The sequence below is a fragment of the Spizellomyces punctatus genome, assembly GCF_000182565.1.
Source record: "Spizellomyces punctatus DAOM BR117 chromosome Unknown supercont1.8, whole genome shotgun sequence".
Lineage (NCBI taxonomy): Eukaryota > Fungi > Chytridiomycota > Chytridiomycetes > Spizellomycetales > Spizellomycetaceae > Spizellomyces > Spizellomyces punctatus.
Genome location: NW_015971544.1, coordinates 4,439 through 26,486, shown reverse-complemented (window position 1 = coordinate 26,486; position 22,048 = coordinate 4,439). Strand labels below are relative to the sequence as shown.

The 22,048-nt window shown below is 47.0% G+C and overlaps 8 protein-coding genes across 9 annotated transcripts; 4 read left to right on the top strand and 4 right to left on the bottom strand.

The window, feature by feature from the left end:
* Positions 1-368: 368 nt before the first annotated feature.
* SPPG_04887 (uncharacterized protein) lies at positions 369-2,125 on the top strand. Its single transcript, XM_016753126.1, has 6 exons — positions 369-898; positions 959-1,380; positions 1,453-1,481; positions 1,547-1,576; positions 1,640-1,648; positions 1,720-2,125. Exons 1-6 carry the CDS (start codon positions 403-405, stop codon positions 1,934-1,936), a joined length of 1,203 nt encoding a protein of 400 aa, XP_016607531.1. The 5' UTR covers positions 369-402; the 3' UTR covers positions 1,937-2,125.
* SPPG_04886 (uncharacterized protein) lies at positions 1,970-4,109 on the bottom strand. The gene is made up of 5 exons (XM_016753125.1): positions 3,747-4,109; positions 3,202-3,684; positions 2,636-3,145; positions 2,428-2,573; positions 1,970-2,370 (listed from the first exon to the last, which is right to left on the bottom strand). The coding sequence occupies exons 1-5, from the start codon at positions 3,850-3,852 to the stop codon at positions 2,263-2,265; spliced, it is 1,353 nt and encodes a 450-aa protein (XP_016607530.1). The 5' UTR covers positions 3,853-4,109; the 3' UTR covers positions 1,970-2,262.
* Positions 4,110-4,380: 271 nt separating this feature from the next.
* Positions 4,381-5,703, top strand: SPPG_04885 (uncharacterized protein). The gene is made up of 6 exons (XM_016753124.1): positions 4,381-4,448; positions 4,540-4,607; positions 4,697-4,913; positions 4,992-5,243; positions 5,313-5,414; positions 5,481-5,703. The coding sequence occupies exons 1-6, from the start codon at positions 4,408-4,410 to the stop codon at positions 5,638-5,640; spliced, it is 840 nt and encodes a 279-aa protein (XP_016607529.1). The 5' UTR covers positions 4,381-4,407; the 3' UTR covers positions 5,641-5,703.
* SPPG_04884 (uncharacterized protein) lies at positions 5,666-8,282 on the bottom strand. Its single transcript, XM_016753123.1, has 5 exons — positions 7,971-8,282; positions 7,287-7,891; positions 6,962-7,224; positions 6,554-6,896; positions 5,666-6,490 (listed from the first exon to the last, which is right to left on the bottom strand). Exons 2-5 carry the CDS (start codon positions 7,806-7,808, stop codon positions 5,912-5,914), a joined length of 1,707 nt encoding a protein of 568 aa, XP_016607528.1. The 5' UTR covers positions 7,809-7,891; positions 7,971-8,282; the 3' UTR covers positions 5,666-5,911.
* A 2,001-nt stretch (positions 8,283-10,283) lies between these two features.
* Positions 10,284-12,368, bottom strand: SPPG_04883 (uncharacterized protein). The gene is made up of 3 exons (XM_016753122.1): positions 12,097-12,368; positions 11,883-12,033; positions 10,284-11,815 (listed from the first exon to the last, which is right to left on the bottom strand). The coding sequence occupies exons 2-3, from the start codon at positions 12,002-12,004 to the stop codon at positions 10,603-10,605; spliced, it is 1,335 nt and encodes a 444-aa protein (XP_016607527.1). The 5' UTR covers positions 12,005-12,033; positions 12,097-12,368; the 3' UTR covers positions 10,284-10,602.
* A 1,559-nt stretch (positions 12,369-13,927) lies between these two features.
* On the top strand, positions 13,928-15,730 carry SPPG_04882. 2 transcript variants are annotated; one of them, XM_016753121.1, is made up of 6 exons: positions 13,928-14,122; positions 14,183-14,537; positions 14,625-14,803; positions 14,874-14,964; positions 15,017-15,107; positions 15,182-15,730. In XM_016753121.1, exons 1-6 carry the CDS (start codon positions 14,003-14,005, stop codon positions 15,546-15,548), a joined length of 1,203 nt encoding a protein of 400 aa, XP_016607526.1. In that variant the 5' UTR covers positions 13,928-14,002; the 3' UTR covers positions 15,549-15,730. The 2 variants fall into 2 exon arrangements, with proteins under 2 accessions (XP_016607526.1, XP_016607525.1); XM_016753120.1 differs by lacking the exon at positions 13,928-14,122 and having other exon boundaries at positions 14,137-14,537.
* A 1,852-nt stretch (positions 15,731-17,582) lies between these two features.
* SPPG_04881 (uncharacterized protein) lies at positions 17,583-19,514 on the bottom strand. The gene is made up of 7 exons (XM_016753119.1): positions 19,202-19,514; positions 18,589-19,138; positions 18,379-18,513; positions 18,194-18,320; positions 18,032-18,127; positions 17,865-17,961; positions 17,583-17,798 (listed from the first exon to the last, which is right to left on the bottom strand). Exons 1-4 carry the CDS (start codon positions 19,356-19,358, stop codon positions 18,266-18,268), a joined length of 897 nt encoding a protein of 298 aa, XP_016607524.1. The 5' UTR covers positions 19,359-19,514; the 3' UTR covers positions 17,583-17,798; positions 17,865-17,961; positions 18,032-18,127; positions 18,194-18,265.
* A 376-nt stretch (positions 19,515-19,890) lies between these two features.
* Positions 19,891-21,386, top strand: SPPG_09228 (uncharacterized protein). The gene is made up of 4 exons (XM_016757385.1): positions 19,891-20,036; positions 20,116-20,342; positions 20,427-20,874; positions 20,950-21,386. The coding sequence occupies exon 3, from the start codon at positions 20,432-20,434 to the stop codon at positions 20,783-20,785; it is 354 nt and encodes a 117-aa protein (XP_016607523.1). The 5' UTR covers positions 19,891-20,036; positions 20,116-20,342; positions 20,427-20,431; the 3' UTR covers positions 20,786-20,874; positions 20,950-21,386.
* The last annotated feature ends 662 nt before the right edge of the window (positions 21,387-22,048 follow it).

The following is a 22,048-nucleotide window of genomic DNA, read 5'->3' as shown; positions in this document are numbered from 1 at the left end:
CATATCGGATTACTATTCCATTTTCAAAGGCAAGAGAAATAGCAAGGTAAGGTGAAGCAGAAGGAGAGGGTTAGGGTTAGGGTTCCGAAGGTCTATCCTTATCCTAGAGATGTTCGCGGGATTTGCGCCGAATACAAAGGGAAACCAAGCAGCAAAACCTAGTGGCACGCCGTTACAATGGGTTTCTTTATCTGGGTGTGCTATGTCTGGCACAGTAAGAGGAAAGAATATATATTCAATCTGAGCTGGCAAGTTCCGCTAGGCACTCGCAATTCGAATACTACGACTATTACATCGTAGACCTTTTAATGCCCTATTTTCGATGTAAAGGACGCGAAAGGCTTGGGTGATGTGGCGCGGTGTTAGGTCTTTGGTCTATCGTAATTTTGCCCGCACCAGAACATGGCTCCAGCGATCGAATTTCCAGAACCTTTTTTAGCATTCTTGAAAGAAAATAATCTCAGTCTAGACGAATATGCGTTTGAAGTACCTCTTCCTCGGTACATTAGAGTGAAACCACAACTTGCCGCAGCTTTGGATATCAATGCGGTGGAAGCAGAGCTTGGGACTCCGCTGACCAAGGTGGACTGGCTAGATGGATTTTACAGACTAAGAGGAGATGTCAATATTGCAAACTCAGCATTATTCAAAAGGGGATCGTTCTACGGCATCTGCGTGTCTTCCGGCGTGGCGGTCCATGCTCTTGATGTCGCTCCAGACGATCATGTACTAGATCTCTGCTGTGCACCTGGCATGAAGCTGTGCTATGTTGCTGACCTTCAAGGATCTGATGGACAGGGAACCGTAACGGGGGTTGATTTGTCACCGGATCGAATAGCCGTCTGCAAAGGGTTATTGAAGAAGTATCGTCTGGAAAGAGCCCGGTTGTTTATCGCTGGTATGGATGGCCCAACGTAAAGCATCGGCAGTTGAAGTTGACACAAAATGCCTGTTGCAGATGGAACAAAATTTGACGTATATGCGCCCTCACAAGTGGGAAAGTCTGCTGTAACCCCCAGCCTCCTCTCATCTGGATCTGCAATCCGAAGCCATGAAAGTGTCATAGATGATGCTGTTGACTTAGATGCTGATCAAGTCTCCCTGCCAACAAACTCACTGTCCAGTACTATCCATTGCATACCATCTCGCACCGAGGCCGGTACAGGAGCGAAAACCAAACCATTCCATGCTACCAGACTGATCCGAAATGATCCCCAGCTCAAACTCCCGAGTCTCCTATATGATAAAGTGTTGGTGGACGCAGAATGCACGCATGATGGCTCGATCGTACATTTGCTGAAGAAGGCCATATTAGGATGGTCTGATATCGAACAAAATTTCCTTAACCCTTCAAGACTTGAAACCCTTGAAGGTTTACAGGTACCGCAAGGAGGTTCCTTAGGACGTTTCCGTGGGGTAAATTTGCTAATTCGCATCTTCATTGTCATTCAGAGAGGCTTGATTTCTAATGGTTATCGACTGTAAGTGAATAGGAAGCATACTACTGTGCCGTGCGGGCCGGGAAGCTGACAGCCATATTTGACAGGTTGAAGCCAGGCGGAATATTAGTGTACAGGTATGGTCCGGATACTTCGTGCACTTGCAAACATTACGCTTACAATGTGTGAATTTCTTACAGTACTTGCAGGTGGGAATAGACCTTGTAGCTCCGGATGGGACCGTTTTTATTTGACTGATATTTGGGCCTCACGTTGGCAGTTTTGCGAAAAAGCAAAATGAGGACATCGTAGCGTGGTTCCTCAAGCAACATCCAGATGCCCAGCTCGAACCAATACCAGGGGTGGATAAGTTCCCGCTTGCGCGCAGTCTCGTAAATGACTATCCGGAAATGGACCTCTCTTATACCATTCGGTTCAGTCCGATAGCGTCGCGGACAAGCGGATTATTTATTGCTAGAATTCGCAAAGGTAAATAGTTCACGAAATCGATTAGGTTGAGCTATGTAGTGTCACGGACAAGTGGAAGCGGATTATTTATTGCCAGATTCGTAGAGATAAATAGCCTAAGTTATTACTGGTATCATACGAATCAACGAGCATATAAGTAGCCAACTTGTTCTAGAAACTTTTTCAGGGTATGCCCAAAAGCCAACTCTACATAGCCATATTTTAAACCTATGTATGCCGCTAGCAGATGATGCGTTGCTCTCGCGATGATGCACTCATCGTACGTATGTTGCCTCAGAAATAATGATCCAATCGTTGATGTACGGGCACGCCTGCTACAATACTACTCAGTCCTTTAGCAACCCTTCATCGTCACAAATGCAGAGAGAACGGAAAGGCCGACAATCATGAGCATTGACGGAGTCATTGTAAGAGCAGCCGAGGTAGCGGCTGCCACAATAGTCTAAAATCAAGGTCAGAACTCGTTTCTTTACAATTAGCTCTTTAAGACTAGACTTACCCATTCTGAAAAGGAGGATGTGGTATATAGTACAGTCATGGAGCCCGTGTTGACAGTGGATCCTGTCTTCACGTTCCAGACGCCAGATGACTCGTCATAAACCGCCCATTTGAGGTCTTCGGCTTTATACTGATATTGCGAAAGGACTAGTAGGTAAAAAGGTGGTTATTGAACGCCATTATCGCTGTACAATATTTAAAATACGTACGATTGGCATCATAGGTGAAGGTAAGGTCAGCCTTGAACTGGGTACCAGAAGGAACTTCAAAGTGATAAAACGTATTGATACCGTTTGTTGGGGGCGCTCCCGCAACGGAGGGAGTAGGTGCAACCGTGACGTTTAGAGGAACGTCCGAGTTAGCGGACAGCTTTAGCCCCAAATTACCCGGGAAAGTCACAGCTTGGTTAGAGTTTGCAGGCCAGGTTCGCACGTCTTTGGTGGCTACTGTAACCAACGACCGAAGGCCTGCCTTGCAAATAACTTTTTCCGACGTGCTAGTGGAATTTGGAGCCGACTGTATCTGACACTGAGTATCATTTGCGGATAGGGAGGCTAGCATTGCCCCGCTACTGGAGAACGCTGTCACATTCGGGCTATTGTTCGTGCAAACCGCTTTGGTACAGCTCGCGTCGTCGATGGACTGGAAACCAACTATGGGTAACGCTCCGTAGCAAGTGCCATCAGCTACTTGCCCATATATAATACTGGCATGGTCATCTAATAAGTATGAAAAATTAGCATCCGCATAATCGGTACACTTTTCGTCCACTTACAGTTGCAGGTTGTGTCATAAAGATTTTTGTATGTTACTACAAAATTGTCGGCACTGGGTGGAAGAGCTGGTGAGGTTGAGCCGGCATTACATCTTGCGCTTGTTCCCATTATTGTTCCTGTCATGTTGACGGGAATGCACTCATCATTCAGTAGCCTTGTCGTATTTCCGAACGCCGTTGGCCCGAAATTTTTCCTGCTCGACGACTCAGAGCTGAATGTGACATTCACTTGTTCAGTTGCCGTAATATTAAAACCCAATGCCAGAGGGGAAGTGGAATTATCTTGATCTTGGAATTGCTCAATTTTGTCAAGTAGGGTTAAGAAGTTGACGACATCGTTACATGTGCTGATCGATGTGGGTACGGTTATATGCAAGAAGTCTGAGAGCATTTTCATCTCCGTAGCGTTGCTCAACACGTTGAGGAGGCCACTGGTTTCGAGCATCCACGTTACATTCAACTGAGTAAAGGCGACGATCTTGCCTGTAATCAGATGCTCAGCACTGTGACATTTCTGACAGATGGGACAAAAGCAAGCGCCTTACTGTTGCAAGATGGACCTGCGTGCACATTGGTAGTAAGGAAGACACTGGCAGTAGCGCGAGGAACTACCACGGCTGCCAGCACCAGCAAAGAAAACCACTTGAGCATACTTCAAAGCTGTCTTTCTTATCGTTCGTCTTCTTGTGTATTAGCTGATGGATATATATAAGCAAAAAAAGGGACCACTAACTACATGCCCCTCCTTTATAGCTTGTGGCCTGGATCCCATGTCTTACGCAGGTTTATGCCACCATCTAACAAAACAAGGAATTTGGTATTGGGACACATTGTTCTCCCCCTACAATTGGCAATGACGTCTGTTGAAATAAACGTATCTCTTTTTCCTTGCCTAAAATTAGCAAAGTTTTATGTTTATTTTTGGGTCGATACATTTAGGGTCGTTGGCATTTGCAGTCGAATGTCTTTGGGCAAGAGCCACCATTCCAGATCAGCCTATGCCAAGTTTTCCAATGAGAATTTCAACTTTCAACTTCCAAAGTATCTAGAAAAATGGACAAGAGCGTCCGACACTTTTTGATTAGCAACACTGTTGGTTTTCATGCTGAGGGAATGCTTTTGTAATCGTTACCCACGTGATTTGCTGAGATCTCAGCAGCTTCAGGCAGCCGTAATATGCAGAAGACCTAATCGTACCCTGGAATCATGTCAGGATTAACTCCGGCTGGTGTGGAAGGGTTCTGGGGGTCAGTATTACTGGGCCCGACAGTTGCATTCATGGTGCTTATAATTGAAACTTGAAATTTTATTAAAACTGTATCATTATTACATGCACAGTCCTGTTACGTCGACCCTGGATTGGTGCGAAGAAAATTACCTGCTATCACACTACGTAGCGGAATGGTGTAAGTGGTTTGTGGTTCTCTCTGCCGTGGACTTTTTCGCGGCATGTCATCTTGGCTGTTCTGATGTAATACCCTCTGTATACCACCAGGGAACACGACCAGCAATTTGGTCTTCCATGTAACCGCCCTCATTGGTATATATAATGCTGTCCGCGTTAAGGCAGAGGCACGCATAATATACTCTTTCCTGGCGTTGGCTGTTGTGGGGACCGGCAGTGCCGCCTTTCATGGGAGTTTGACCTATGAGATGCAATTGATGGATGAGCTGCCCATGATCTATGGAAGTTGCATTTTTGTCTTTTCCACGTATGTCTTGAAGTGGGCTTTTACGTGAAGCGTGGACTCAATTTCATTAGAGCTAACTTTGAACGAAAACCATGGTAGTCTTCAAACGTTTCCTCCGGGGAAGTTTCCCACACTCACATCGATCGTTCTCGCGGTGTATGCGCTGTTTGTCACTGTCGTCTACATAATGTTGCGGGATCCCGTTTTCCATCAAGTTTCCTATGCCGTCCTGGTTGCTATAACGTCTCTTGTGCCTATTGCGCATATTAACAAACTTGGTCGAATCTATCCGGGGACAAAGAGAGTGTTATGGTTCCTCTATGTGACAAGCTTGGGAAGCTATCTCTTTGGGTGAGCGTCGTTGGCCTCGTTGGAGTATGTTGGGACGTTGACCTTCTAATCCAACTATTCTCACCATAGATTTTTGTTATGGAATATTGACAATTTTTATTGTGATGCTTTTCGTTCATGGAAAAATACCACCGGCTATCCTCTGAGGGTTCTGGGAGAATTGCACGCTTGGTAGGTTTACGCATTTGTCCATTCTAGTATCACGTGCTGATGTCCGTCCCTTCCCCTCTATAACAGGTGGCATCTGCTCACCGGATACGGTAGTTACGGTTCAGTCATTTTGAGCCAATACATGCGCCTTTTAGCACTGGGGAAGGCGAATACTGTAGAATTTAAGTACTATGGAATCCTTCCTGTTATCGTTCCTAGAGATCATAAGCGGGGAAAAGGAGAATAGCTTTATGTAGCTGCGTTAATATTCCAATAGATGAGTACAATAGAATCGCTATCAACCATTGAAGGATCGAGCCCCAACAAATGTGTTCATGCAGACTTGGTCAGTTTCATCACTAGGCACCTCTGGACTGGAGTTAGTTGGCTTTTATTGGAACCTACACATTCCTGTCACACATGTCCGCCAATTACTCAAGGGAGTGTTTGCATGACGATATTTCTTCTATCTAAACCGTCCCTTCACTAGTTTCAAGTCTTCCAACTGTTCCAATCCCTTAGAGCTGCTCCAGAAAGTCCGAATCGCAAGTCCCGCACCTTTGCGTGCCAGCCACCATGACGGGATTGGTTGCAGCCTGACATTGATGGCAAAAATATGTGACCCCTCGCTGTACCATACTCGCTCTCCTACTAGTAGAGCTCCGACCCCCGACACTAGCCCTTCTGGTCGACTCTTCTTGCGTCACCTCCGGCGGTTCGGGGTTTACCGCCGTTGTCGGGCTGGCTGGTGACGAACCCCCAGCAGTCTCATTCAACGCCAGAACTAGCTTAAGCTGGTCCGGCGGTACCTGGCTCGTGTCGACCGTGTGGAGTACTTTGGTATTGTATCCTTTGCATGTTACGCACTTGTGGTACATAAAGTGGAACTTTGCGTAACACTTCTTCTCGCAGTCGTTGCAGTAGATCTGGTTCAAAAGATCGGCGTACTCTGGTGGCATCTGCTGCTGAGCTAGAGCAATATCGATGCGACGGAAATAGTCGCTCATATCAGCGAGAGACTTGAGGCACGTCGGGCATTGGTAGGAAGTCTGGATGTAGTCCTGGTGGCACTTGTAGTGAATGCAATGACCACATGGCTGCGGAATTGTTGAGATTAGTCTATGTCGGTTGCGTACAACGTTTCCAAACGAATCACAAACCATGAAAATAACTGTCGTTGTGCTGGTGAACATGTACTCTCCACATATAGGACAGTCACTCTCCAGATTCCTTTCAATGCACTTATGTCGTCCTTTCAAGCTGATGGCCATGCACACGTTGCATTTTTTGCAGTGGAAATAGTCAATGCCAAGCCCCTTCCCGATACGACAGATACCGCAGTCGTAACAGTGATAAATGTTCTTGCGAGGGTCGCTGTCCCAGAGCTTGCATTCTTTACAATAGTATTTGGCTACCCGCCGGCCACATTTTTCGTTGATACAATCTTGTCCAGCGGGTTGTACAGTGGAGCAGTACATGCACATCATGGTTGTGATCAAATTTCTAAAGACGATTGTGAGCTCCGACGATGATACTCCAATAACAGCAAACTTTCTTCACATATTTACCTCACAATATTATGGTCACTGACCTCGTCATGGCAAAATCGGCAGGTATCCCATTTTCCACAGCAGTGAGCTTGAAGCTTCGCCGCTCTTTGATAATGCTTGCATCCGAGTATGCCATTGGCTTTGTCATGGTATGTAGGTTGCCTGTCGGCATCTGTTAGTTCATTAAAGTTTGAACGGCGGTTCTCGAGACGATTGGTAACCCTGGTGTTGACAGTCGAACGCGATTGCTGCTTTTGCGACCAGCCTTGGGTCATCAGTTCCTGTTACATGAATCGTTGGTTAGACTTGGTCCAAGTGACAAAAGCGACACTGATAAAAGAACCTGAATACGTCTCGCTTTGTCTGCAGGTGGAATGGAATTGTCTTGTTGGATCATCATAATTCTTTTACGCAAGTCAGTTTGATGTTGGTGAAGTTTTGCTTCTTGCTCCTTATCCTCGGTACTCTGTTCGCTCCCGTGGCCGTCCCCAGCACCGCCGGATTGTCCATCATCACCGTCATCGCCATCATCCATTACATCGCTCCCGTCGTAGTCTCCTTCTTCGTCCCATTCACCGTCGTGGTCATGATCGTGGTGGTGGTGATGGTGATGATGTCCGTGGTGATCGTGATGATAATCGTCAACCTGCATATCCGATTCGCTCTGACGAGGAGAAATCGTCACGCTTGCCAACGACGGCTGAGATGGGGTACCGTAGGGCATTGACGTGTTTGACGACGAACTGGTCGGCTGCTGCTGGCGAGCTGGTTGTTGCTGGTTTGTCTGTTGCTGGTTCGAGGCCAAAACGCTGCCGCTGATGGTGCGGAAGATGCTTTGGAGATTGGCTGGCAGCGACAGGGACATGCAGGTCGAGGTATCTTTGGAGAAAAAGGCCGAAAGGAAAGTGGCAGGGTATAAGGCACTCTATAGCTCTTTTCGAGCGCTATCTATAATGTATTGTTTGAGATGTACTTGAGTTAGCGTTACACAGCTCAACCTCTAGCAGAGATGAACATATTTCCTTACCGACACCAGGTTGCAGAAAGCGGAAAGGCGGTCTTGCACAAAGTATGTCTCTGCTACTGATAGTGGCAACTTTCAGCGAGCTCTGTTGGGGTCCGGTGAGGGTGGAAAAAAATCCGAAGATTGGAAATAGTAATCAGAACCCTCAAAAATCTCCTACTATTAAGTCACCCGCTTCAACCACCGACACACAGACAAGACGCTTGCAGCCGCGCTAAAACCTGACTTTTTGTCACTACAACAATACCACCAACAAACCATCGACGGAAAGCAGAAAAAACTGCTCACACTCAACAGCCTTCCCCTTGAGTGACATGATAATATCCCGATCCTTGGCAGCCCCTCCTACCGCGTCGGGCATTTTCTGGATCTGACTGTCGTCTTGCATCCAGGTAGTGCCTCTGGTCTAAAAATAGCAGCGACTCGTCAACGTGATGGCGAGCAAGTTGTTTTTGTTGTGGTTTCTGCGGCGCCTGTTGGTGGAGTGCGCAATGCCAACCCAGTCCGTGCCAGCAACCATCTGACATCGGACCAAACTCCCCCCAGGTTAAGGAGCTCAATCGTTTGGCATGATTTTCGTCCGTTAAGGCCTGCGTCAGCAGTAGCAATGACAAATTTGAACTTTCTAGTTGTCTACCGTACATTCTCAAACTCGTGCAGCCTATGACATTCACCGTGCCGTGCCCAGTAATGCTAAAGACGATTAGCGGAGTTTCTGTCGCGAGACTAAGCTTCCGCTCAAATGAATGTACTCTTGCCTCTTTCTGGCATTTATGCTCGGACCATGCTTCCTATACCATTGCGCTTTGAAGCTTCACCATATTGGACATATTCACGAGAGCGGAAGTTTTTTGTTAATCGTCAAAATAACCGCCGTTTTTACTCTTTGTGGCAGACAAGCCTTTTTGTCATAGAGAAGCGCCGTAACCAGTAGTCTACCAGTCTTCCATTTAGTCGATCTGTCTATGATATCGACTACTAGCTCATTGAGGGCCCTCCATGTGGGAAGAACCAGGCCCGTTTACCCTTACAATTTGCTGCACCCAGGTGGCAAAACGGTAAGGTGTAAAATAACAGAAATCTTGGAGAGAGCCTGATGCTCGCCCGAACATTGGCTGATGCTGCAGAAAAGCTCTTAAGATTTTCCAACATTTTAATTACAACCATCCCAAGACACAGAAACAGGAGTGCATTATCCATTCATCTGAGAAAATGTACTCCAGTGGTCTGATTGAAGTGGGGGGGTTTCCTACAGGGCATATGAAGTTGCCTCTGAAAGTGTACAGTCCTAATTGCAGAGCGCTCTTTGCACAGACAAGAGTCTTTCTTGGATGTAGCGATCTCTTCAAAACAGTTGCTAGTGAATCTCTGACGATCCAGGATTGTCGCCCCACTCTCCGCTCATCTCCATTGTCTGCACCGTGATTCACTTTAGAGCTATAGCTTGTGTAATTACATGTCACTCTTTGCGGTGAACAATATATTCCAGCCTGAGGGATTGAGCAGTTTACCTTCTCCAACAGGTCATCCATATTAGCGTTACGAAACACCAATTGAAACGCATACTCACGTAACTTTTTCAAAAGAAGGACCAGGGAGATACAAAGGCTAAATCAACCGGGTGGGCCAAAAAGGTACGAAACCCGAGTCATCATCGGAACAAATTGCACCAACGCTACCAGCGGTAGTCAAATAACCCATGGCCTTTCCGTGCGGTTTCTCTCCAAAAATGGTGGAGTGAACGGAGATCGTGAGCGTCTGACAAATGGGACTGCCAAGCACCCTGATAAGGCAAGGCCGATGGTGAACATGACCCTGCTCCTGTTCATGCAACCAGGAAGCAGAAAAACTGTTCCCACAAAGACGGCTATGACACCGGTGATGAGGAGGTTGACCAGAGGCGTTCAAGGCGGGGTATGGCAAGGAAAGTGTTGGTTCCTAGCAATCCCAGCATGAACAAATACTCGGCCGAATCCTGTGTCAGCATCAGCATCTAGTTTGAGGCTCTGGTACTTGTTAGCCCCAACTGTCTCCGCAACTGCGACAACACCTCGCAGAGTAAGGTGGAGCGTGAGGAAAAGACAGAAGGCGTAGTTTCTTCTATATGTGAGAAAGTGAGACATATACACCTCGATGTGTCTGCTCAAGCTTGACTGTGGCTCATTCGAACTCCTCGGTTTGGCACATACTGGATGGTTGCTTTCTTGTGAGCGTGAGAAAGAATTTTGCGCTGGTGCTGGATCTTTAATCTCCATCCAACGAAATGTCGATACGATGATGGCAACGTTCAGGAAAAAATTGTAAAGCCGGGAATCTATGTAACATACGCCATTTCGCTCTGCGACTGGTTAGTGAGCCCACATAATGATATTTGGAATGATCGGACTGGCGGAGAACCCGACAGATTAAGGATTGGGGTGTTCCATGCGAGGTATTTGACATGAAACGATGAATGCCCTCCCGACACCAAGAGTTCCACTTCCAAAACCGATGGGGAACCTGCCATAAGCCAACGGTAAGAAACCTGTTGATATAATCCATAGGGCCACCTATAGCTTAATAGAAAGCACCGTGAACCCTAACCCTAACCCTAACCCTCCAAGAATTGCTGGCCCGCCACCTAACAAAGTACCCCTCACATCATTTGATATTGGTCCTCGGTATATCCTTGCGCCCACATTGACTTCACAAATGAATTGAATGCTCTTCGCCGTCGCTCCCCTCCTTGGATCAAATCATACACATCCGACACCTTTCGATATATTCTGTTTCTGTTTCTCATACTCGGGGATGTGGAGCAGGATACGTAATACGATTTCCAGTCAATGGTTCCGGGTGCAGCAGTCTCCAAAACTGCGTTAAATTGCTTTGCGCGCCGATGAATATCCACTGGAGTTGGGATCCATGCGAGAGCAACACATCGTTCGCGATATAGCGCCTGCATTGCCTGCGGAGGCAAGCCAGTGTCTCCCAAGAAGAAGGAACGCCAGTAATGACTCGTTGATTGCAAACGAAGGAGACTGCGCTCGTCGTCGCCGACGAGAAGCTCAAGTATCGCCAGTATGATCTCTGTTGGCAATCTCGCTAGGACATCTGAACGCTGCTGCTGCCGCTGCTCGACGCCAGAAAGGCCCGTGGTTGCAACCAATGGGAGCGCTGGAAACCGATCAGGTCTGGTCAGCAGCCATGCTTTGTCGGAGCTATAATCCTCATCATCCATCCATCGGGCCCAGCTGTTCCCTGTTTTGAATGCTTCATAGTCAACGCACATGGCCCCGCTCCAGCCAATTTTAGCTACCGATTCTTCTTTCGACCTCCGATCCCTGCATTTATGATCACGGTGAGCGTCGTCATCCTTCTGGTTCTCACGGCTCACGAAATATCCCGCTGTCCAGCTGCGGCTATAGCCCTGGCACGAACATTCAAGAATGGATCCGGTAGGGCTCATGAAGAATTCTTGTATGCCTCCAGCACTTTTCCACTCTATCGCCAGCCAAAGGCATGCATGGTGCACAATGGCAGCGGAACCAGCACAGTTATCCAGTCCTTGAAATTCTGGGTTCAAGGAATCTCGGAGTAAGTGACGGAAGAAGAATAGCAGCGGAACGCAGTGTTCTGTATTTCTGTACAAACCGATCCAGCCACTCGTGGAAAAAGGTCCCAGAGGGGCATCTTCATCTGAGTCTTCTGCTGCATCCTCAAAATCCGGCAACTCATCTGGTTCATAAGTGGCCCCTGGTTTTGGTATATCCCCTCGGTAAACCTCGTCCACCACTAAAAGGCGCTGGCCACCGATCCTTCCCGGGTATGATACATAATTTGTGAAGAGCGCAACTCCCCATGTAAACCTTTAAAACTCCATAGTGTTTGTGAGAAGCCATCACCACCGAAACCCTCAACATATGATAGTCTTACCAAGTAGCGTCACCACGCTGGAGACCCTCAAATGGTTCCAATTCCTCGTATCTCTCGATCTCCTTGTAAATATTTGAAATCGGACAACCACAAAAAAGGCACAATTGGGCGCACTCCGCCATATTGAAAAAGGGAAGCGTAAGTGCTTATGCTAAAAGGTGAGGATGTTGAGATCAGGACCCTTGAACTGTGCAGAGTGTTGGTAGGATCTTACATTAGGGGTTCGAGGTGATTGACGGTGCGTATGATGCTGCTAGAGTGGCAAATGTCCAGGAGGTGTGCTTAGCCGAGGCTACAACAGGCCAGAGAAAAGTTGACTACTGAAAGTGAGAGTGTTGGCCAAATTGGTTAATGGACAAGGCTGCTGTTCTAGCGCTATAAATCTATGCGGGCATGTCGGCCTGCCGTTTGCACGGGTTGTCGACATTTTGTCTCATTCGCAAGTAAAAAGCGAAATTATTTTTTCGGCATTTTGCACTTCCAGGCATGCAAGAATGGTCTCATGTCAAATTAAAAAGTAAAGCGTTTTTGACTGCTGTGAACATCCGACTTCTAAAAGTCTCCCATGGTAATGGAAATTTTCTCGAGTGTCCCCGGAAAACTCCGTATTTTAGCCTTTCTTGCTTTTTTCCATTTTTCATTTATATTCTTCAAATGCTACGCTTATGATGGCTGCAGTAGATGACTTAGAACGAGCTTGCCAAGTAGATTTATGGTCTTGGTGCACTACTCGGAACATACCACTGTTCCTAACTTTTAAATAATGCTATATGTTACAGGGGAAAGTTCGAGCATGGAAGTATCTGGTAAGATAGTCTTGGCAGATGTTTCCATTTGCACTTCTCGACCCTTCATATCTCGCTTCCACTGGGTAGGGTTAGGAAGAATGAAGGGTCCTTATTACAGTGGAAGATGTTCAGAGCCATCAAAAAAACTACGTTCAACTGTTTTCATAGTCAATGTAATCTAGCCGGGCGTCGCGAACGATGATATCTGAAACAGTCGATCAGTAGTCATGTACGCTATGATAGTGCTTGTTTATTCCTATGTACCGTTCAAAGTACTAAACGAGGCACCGGCAGTCTCGGTGCTATAGTGTGACACCAGAGTTGAAGCTTCAGGTTGGGCACGTACTCTTCAGATAAGATTTAATTCCGACCTACTCAATCTTAAGGCAGTACAAAAGGTCTACTATTTTCGGAGCCAGGCTCGAGATGTACAGGTGCTCGTTTTCCTTATATACAAAGATCACAATGTGTCTGAAGTGTACAGATGGGTGTGTCCTCCAGAAAATCGAAACTAGAAGTTTAGGCTACAGGCTGCCCTAAGGACATGTGACCCAAGCTGAGGTACCAAGATCCATGGCTTTTGAGATTTGACTCGATACAGTACATTTGCGCTCAAGCGCGACTACCATCCTTGGAGCTCACGGGTGTCGTAACCTCCTCGCTTGGGGCGCTAACGCACAATCATAGCCGGGGAACATGCGTTCCAAGTCTGCTCCAGTTCCACAAATGGATAGCAAACGCTTCTCCTGCAGATCATCCGCACCATTAGCGAGCGAAAAAACAGAAGAAGTGGCGATCCGCTCTCCCAGGTTGACATAGATGAAGCCATTTGACGCCCTGCTGCTGAACCTACTTCCTGTATATTTACTCTTTCAACATGAACAGGGAAAGTCTGAATGGCGACTGCGTGTGTTAAGCACAGTAGCTGCTGATGGTGCAGCACAGCTGAATGCATAAAATTGCGATTCCGGTATCGTGATCAAATAAAACCAATTCTTCGTAATAGTGGAGCCAACCGGATGACAGTACTCCAGCCTTGGTCTTTATGGAACAGTTGGGTTTATGGATAGCCAGCATTTTCTAGCTAAAATATTGTGGCCATATTTGTGTAACTTATACAATCACTTCGTTTGACGGTAAATGTAATCTTTTGGTCGGAACCTAAATTTCATTCCTACTGTCGCAAATTTGGGAGCTAAGAAAAGGTTCCGGGAGACTATAAACTGCCGGTTGGAGAAAATTGCATAGGATATAGATCGTCAAAATGGGAAGGTCAAGGTCGTCAAATAGGAGGATCAGACCAGCTCTGCTCCTTGTGTTTCCCACTTGACAATGGATTCGCCTCGATTCAGAATGCCGTTGTTAGGAAGTAGTAATGAGCTGGAGGAAGGGTGCGAAGAACGTCATGACAACGAAGGGCACAAAGAATCCCGTGTCAAGACGGCTTGTAAGGTACCGTGTTTGTCAAGATCCAGATATGTTGAAGCTACTTGCGAACTGAGTTTATATCAGATCAGGCCACTTCGCGTAATCGGCTTTGCTTTGCTGTTTCCCTTGGCCATTTTCCTCGTTTGCTTGTCTCTAATCTCGGGAGTGCATACTGTCGGCTTCTGCGTGGACGGGATGGGGGATGACCGTTGTGATCCCGTGTGTGATAACAGCAGTGGTCACACCTTCTATGGACAATCCACGGATCCCATCGTCAGTACCATTTCGTTCAATCGCACATCGTCTCCTGGACAAGGCAAATGCTGCTGCGAGGCACGATTAAACAGGAATACCTTTTTGCGCTCACAAGGACCGGATGTGCTGTACTCTGTGTTGCAAATTACTGGTGGAGATAGACTTTGGACCACGTCAGAAACAGGTTTGTTATTATGAAATTGTCCAACTCAGACTTGCGAGGGCACGATTTATTCGTTTGATGCTCACCATCTTCCGATCCCATTGGCAGAGTACATCCGATCCCGCGTCAACGCATGGGACTATGGGAATTTGTTGGCCCCGTTGACATGCACTCCTGGTGCCAGCATCGCACAGGCCATGCAATGTGTCCGTAATGGGAATACCTTCCCACCCTCTGAGAAGTTTAAAGAAGGATCTATAGCCCTTGTTGGAGATTCAATTACTAGGGTACGAATCACCTCCAATGAATCTCACACTGAAGTCTGGTATCTTACACTCACATGCATCCCGTACTCAGTATGGTGATTCCGAAGAGAACATGGGATGGGCCATGCAGCTAAGATCCTGTTACAAGGGTCGATATGAAGTTGTGAATAAAGGGAACCCTGGTATGTTTTCTCTTCAATTTCTGGCCATCGGGTTGCTAATTTCTGTGCATAGGATGGACCACAGACGACTACCTGAGTTTACTTGAGCCAGTCCTAAAGCAGTTTCCTTCGCCCACCTTGATCACACTGATGCTGGGAACCAAGTAAGACTTATGTTCCAGAATAGTCCCGACATACTGCAAGCTACCATACTAAAATATCAAACTTACCCCCACAGCGATGCCTTTAAGCTGTCGCTATCAGCATACAAGAATAATCTGCTGAAGATGATGCAAATCGCCAACTCAATCCATCCAGGCACCCGGTTGTTACTCATCACACCGCCACCTCCCGGGTCAGATCCAGATACCATTCATGAAACCATGAACGACTTTCGCAATGCAATGTTGGAACTGAGCATAGCAACCGGAACACCTGTTTTGGATACATGGAAAGTTTTCCTGGGACCGGATGCACGATACGATGGCAGTGTCATGAGCAAGTACCTTGCTGACGGGGTCCACCTCAACAAGGACGGCAATGTTGCTCTTTACGAGGGACTTACAGCATTCCTCAAAGAGCACTGGCCGGAAATCAATCCCTAGGTGGGACTGATCAGATCACTAGTATTTATTAACCCGCTCCCAAGAAGTAGAGCATGTACATTGTATGACGATATATTTGTAGAGCAGTATGGTGGTATTCTTGATGCACACTGCGGACCTCATTCTCGAATAGTAATTTATGATGGAGATACCAGCTAGTAGCTTTGTTGCTCACCGTGTTTCTGCTATGTGGCCGAACAAAATTATTGTTCAAAGACAAGTGTTGGCTCAGCAGCGAAACAGTTTGGGGCTTTATTACCTGCTCTTCAGTAAAAGAAGACATCACAAGCCATCGCGCATTGGGAGTCACACTGCAATCGGGGTTACGCGTATCTCAGTATCCAGACTGGTTATCGCGCATGAGACTGAGAGATTTGTTAAGAATATACTTTGTAGATTGATATAGCTACTGGAATTATAGGAGCGGTCCATCTTCTTTGAACATCCAGACGCTTGCGAGACAGATTCATCATAGTCATGTGAATATAGGTTGCGGCGAGCTCACGACCGAATTTCTCACCGTTGAGATGCAATTGAAACTCTTAGCATGTTTGCAGTCATTAGGTTCAGGCTACTGGTGCCGCTGGGGAACTCGGACCTGTAGATGAAAACGGGCAGGCTCCCAAGACGGACTCTGGTGCATATTATGAGCCACATCGAACCAAGCCCAGAGGTGCCGCACCCTCCTCTTGTGCAATAAACCAGAAAGCTTGAGTTGCTGATAAGCGCTCCACGCTGCGACATTTTGAAAAGACCGTTGCAAATGCAGCAAAGAGCCTCGGCAGCTCCATGCGGGCGACAGCCGCGCCTAGTTGTGCGGCTTGACTTTCCCCATGGCTGCATTTTCCTTTTGAAAAAGTGTTTCCTGAACATTTTGCTTTCTCGCCAAGGATCTGCAAGAAAATGGAAAAAAGCAAGAATGGGTAAAATACGGAGACTTCCCGCGGGAATGGAATTTCCCCCTTGATCGGAGATGTCAAATTTCTGTCGGAGGTTTAGGCGGTGCGGGGAGACAGGTGTGCGCGTACGCAGACACTTATCAGGGAAATTTGGAAGACACGGAAAATTTCCGTTACCATGGGAGACTTTTAACTTTTAAGATGTTCACGTGGGAGAGAGCGGCTCTGCGGAGACGGCAAATGCGCGAACAAACGTCAACTCTCAACTTTTTTTTGACATGAACCTTTTTTTGCATGCAGATCGGGAAGTGCAAAATGCCCGAAAAGATAATTTCGCTTTACTGACCCAAAACAGACAAATGCCAAAGACGCGTGCAGGCCTTGCTTTTCACTCTCACTCTCTGTTTCACTCTCTCGTTCACGTTGCTTAGAGAATATCTGGTCTTCCAGTCATGGCAGCTGCAGGCACCACCACCGTTGCGTCTGCTATCCGCTATATGTGCTAAATTGGCCTTCTACTTTTCAGTTGCGCGTTTGTCGTAAACTCCCCGAAATTTCAGTATTTACGCTGTCAGCAAGCCGGCCCCTTCGAGCTGGTCGCTGCCAAAAACGAATCAGAGTACCTCAGTCCACACACCTGTGCTAGCGACCACTGGTTGTCCGTAGATTCCAGGGCTTGATTTTCCACAAGAGTGTCCTGACCACCACTGACAAGCTGCTGCACCGGCATTATCGGCAAAGTGGGTTTCCAACTGAACAGAATCGCCTCCGTTCTGTCCTGTATTGCCAAAACATTCTCTTGACTTGGTGTCACTCTGTTCGGAGATGTTTGACGATTACTCCACGTGTCAGACTTCCAATTAGCGTAAGCTTCACTAGAATCTACAAGAAGCAGATTACCATCAGCTTGCATTTTCAGCTGTATGCACGGTCGTTTCCAAGGACCCTCGGCAGTGACGTATTGGTTTGCATTAACGCTGTATATGATTCGCCCTCCGCGGAGAATTCTAACTGACAAAACCGCTTTGGCATCCTGGAGAGTATCATTCTCGGTCAAAGTATCTGTTGTGGTGCCACTGACGAGCTCCGTCAAAACACGACCAATCGGTGGGGGAACAAGGAGAGGGTAGTGAGATTGAAATAATCCGTAATCTATTGGTTATAGGTGTTGCGGCTCTAAATATAAAAGAGTGTTGCCATAATGAAGAAGACCACGGCAACAGTAATGTAGCAACGTCCCGTGGTTCTAACTAGTCTACGTAATCCTGTCGCAGCAGAGGCCGTCGGAGCCTGAGGGACACTTGGAGCAAGAGTCGTGGAGGGATCCGACAACATGTCAGCCCAGCATTTGCTGGATGATTACTGTTAGCGCATGAGCTTGTGATTACATAAAGTAGATAGTCGCAAGCGAACTGACTTTGGAAGAGGTGAAAGAAAATATTGTTTCGGACAATCAAGTCGGCCGCTGGCTACTGGAAGAACGGGCTTCAAAGGGTAACTGACATTTGCTGACACTGAAGGAGAGAATTAGTTGAACTATCATCAATTTAACTCTTGTATAGCGACTTCGGAGGTACACGATACCAGTACTAAATTCGGCTTTGCTGCATTGTCCTTTAGCAGTCTGGATTGAGCACAGCAGGGGTTCACTCAAGTCCAATGTGTTAGAGGAAACACAATCTGCAGCATAGAAATAGCGTTAGGAATCGGCTAGCAACCGCCACAATTTGAGAGAGGCTACTTCACCGAGTTTGAACGTTTGTGCGAGGAATTGCGGCGAGGCAGTGGTGACGGATTTTTGGGGAATAGCGCAGGCTATCATCTCCAGACGCTCATCCGGTGCTTCGGATACGGATATGCATCGGGTTCCCAACTACGCAGAAGGGTTTGGTATCTCATTTTGCGAGAAGAGTCATGAAAGTCACACATACCCGAAATCTGAAGGTATCGGTCGTGTCGAGTAAGCGCTCAACCGCAAAGTATCCCGTAAGATGGAAAAGGGATTGAGGATCATTGACATTTTGGAAGGTAAGCTCGCGCGCGCCAAGGTGTATGTGCCATTATCACTGAAGTCCAGGGAAAGAAGACAAGGTCAGTTACTTGATCTTCTCTTCGTTCACGTATAAGCAGCGAGGGGCTACCTGGCCTGATAGGTCCAGTAGAGTCCCAAGCCCATGTTGGGCAAGGAATAAACATAATGGCAGTCACCATTCTGAGGTCTCGCCTCGCCCGGAACCTGGACCGGGACAGACGGAGTAGGTGATGGGGGCGTAGTAGGAGCGCCGGTAGGAGCAGGCAGAGGGAACATCGCACCAAGATTTTCGGGAGATATGAACGTATAAGTGATTGCTTCCGCGCAGGGTTTCAACAGCATAGGGTAAACAGGTGGAGAAGCGTTGGCTACAGCGGTACTGTTGAGCAGGGAGAAGTCATTTTGCGGTAGGGCGGGACTGGTGCAATTTCCCGAAGACATGCTCCTGTAGCGAACTTGTTTTGGATCTACTTGGATCTCTTCCCAAGCTTGTGCTGTTTTCTTTATGTCACACGTCTCCCATGTAACCTTGTCTGTAGAGTCTTGCATGCAAAACGAAGGATCTGCTTGCGAGTGAAGGAATCCCGGATCTTGGGGCTGTGTTCTACCCTCTAATAACTCGAGCGCCAATATGAGGTCAGTCCTCCCAGCATGGCATACTAAGGGAAAATGTTATTTGAGGATGTAAGCAGTTACAGAGCAGTTGAAGGAAACGTCCTTACCAATGGCTTGAACTTGAACTCCAGCGGTAAGTGTGCCGGGTGCATGAAGGCAGTATTTAGAGGTTGCAAGGCGATATACATCAGTGAGTACCAGCGAAGAAACCAACTGCGCGAAGCCAGCGACTCCCGCCAACATGTTGAATGTGGTGAACGTCATGTTTGAGGTCGTCAGGAAGTCCTTGACTGCACAAGGATGCAGTCTATTTATGAGGCGCCCTAGGTCAACAGGAAACGAGACCAATGGAGTGCTGCAGCCGAACTCCCACAACAAAATAAGAAACAATATCTGGAGTTAATGCCTGGTCAGTTTTCCTTCTTGCAAAAACGTTAGAAGCAAAATGAGCATTTGATCGGAGTTGGCGTTTTCTATTTTCTCTTCTGTCATGAGTTGTATTGCATGTTTTTCGTTTTGGAGCGCTTGTAAAATTTAAAGAACGGTGGGAGACATTCTAGCCGTGCGGCCATTTTCGCCGAGTTTTTACCGGTTTGCTTTTCCCCACCTGCACATCTAATATGGTGGAAACCTAACTCTCCCGTCGACAAACTCTGCAAGCCGCCCTCATACCTCTTACTCTAGCCCCAGCATGGCAATGAACAAGGGAGATCGTGGTAAATCTGTGAGAGTTTTTACCGCTCTTCTTGTCCAATTATTTGCAATCCATGCTGTTAATGGGAACTCAGCAGTACTGCCTGTCCTTTGAATTGCTACCGTTATGCATACTCGGTTACAACCACTTAGCGCAACAGCATTGTGGGCTCTGCACTTGGCAAAACGGAACTCTTCGTCTCTCATTTGGCCAGTTCAAGTCCGTGGATGGGAACTCTATTATCAATGGTGAGTTCATCTCGCGGATCTTTTGATATGGCTTGCAGGGTTGCACATACGGACCAAACTGACCGTAACTCTGTTGTAGCTGAGAAGAATAGACTGGTTCCGGGCTCCTATACTCTTAAAATAGGGTATGATGCTTCCTCGATTGCGGATCTCGGATGATTTGGACGAAAAATGAGTTTTATCAAAGAGGAGGGGATGTACGCTTGATTGATTCTCTTGCAGGAGAAACAATTTGGCAACGAGGTCTTCATGGGAATGGGCGTTGTGATTTGATAATGCGATAACCCTAAGGCCAACCAGAGATAGGTAGGATGAGTATGGCCTCCAGTACAATGCACTTTCCGCCTGCAGGCATTTACAATTCTCTATTCTGCACTTTTATCGAAATAGAGTTCATGAATGGAACCTCAGGGCCTAATGGGTGGTGTAACGCTCATACTCTACTATCTGGAGATGACTGTGGCAGCATTGCGATTGCTTACGGTGCGAAAGTTATTGAGGCTTACAATCATTTAAGCTGTGCTTGCCCTGGTGCTGTACGACCAATCAACGTCTGTGTGTTTGCTGGAACGCCCACACCCCACCGATACGCTGTCGCCGGATGGAAGTTGCCGATTTGTGGAAGTCGGCCAGAACGGAAATGCTGTGATCAACTTGCCAGCTCCTGCGGTATATTGATGGCGGCGAACCGGGATTCAGTGCACTCATTCACAAACCTTTCAACGGTACTGTTGCTCGAAAGGAGTTAAACCCTGTCGCCGATATTTCAGGATTTTTAAACATGAGTCAGACGTGATTCCGAGTTTGATAAGTGCGCAAAGTTCGCTGCGCTTTCAATGTAGGATATGAACAATCTATTGTGATTAGTTGAGCTATCTATTTCCCTTCCTAATTTGTGGATTCTGAACCTCAGTGCAGAGATAGAATCCTGGATTGCAAGGAATTGGCGATGGACCGGTTGTAGCAAGCCTACAGAATGGGATGAAAGTGTGTTTGTCGCCTGGAACTCCTCCACAACCTAAAATTAGTCCATGTATGTGAGGCATTTATCAGTATTTATCAGTTGCTTACTTTGGGGTTATGCATAGAGGCACAATGTGAAGTGGCAACAAATGGAAGTCTTGTGTGAACACTCAAAGCATGCTGTGGAAAGTCGGGATTCGGTGGTACCACGACCGAATTCTGCACTGTCGTCCCTGGCGCACCTGGTAAATGGATGCCAACAAAACTGTGACATGACAATTCCTAGCGAACGTCGCAAATGAGGCAAGTGCCGTAAGTTTTAGGTTACCGACATTATCGCGACCCAATGGACGCATGGGTAAATAATTCAATGTGGGCTTCTGAATATCGAAGCCCGGTGTTAATCAGCCCACAATCTTAAAGTGACTGCTGACTATCAGTTGGATGTGGAGTCCGACTTCAACCGCCAGCAACTGTGGGATATGCAGAAACTGCGGCATTAGAACCCGAATATTAAACTGATTATTTCAGTGGTGTACACCGGGAGCTTGTCAGGTTAAGTTAGTGTTTGCAAGTTGTCACTAATTCGTCTTACAATGCAGCAGATTGGCTTTTAATGATCCTCCGACACAAGGATGCTTCACAGATATGGCCTCTTCATCGCAAAATCGTGCAATTTTCATCGAGTCGGCTGTAAGCTTGGTTTGCAAAGAGGATTGTTAAGATGTTCAAAACGTAGACTATCACTTGCTCTTCCATGTATCACCCCGTGACATCCTCTATATCCCCGTTACATCCATCATCCCCATCATCCACATTCTCGACATATAAGCACAATCTCTCAGAAACTGTCATAGGTAACCTTCAATTGACCTTCATCGGGATCCTTTGAGTGTTCGATGGGTGCCATCATCGCCTTGACTGCTTTCTTGTAAACTTACCATTTAGGTAAGACTAGCATTCATAAGCTTTATTATAAGCAAGGACGGTGTCTGACTTCAAACTGATCCACCTCCAACATAGAGGGTTTGGGTAATGATTGGGAATTC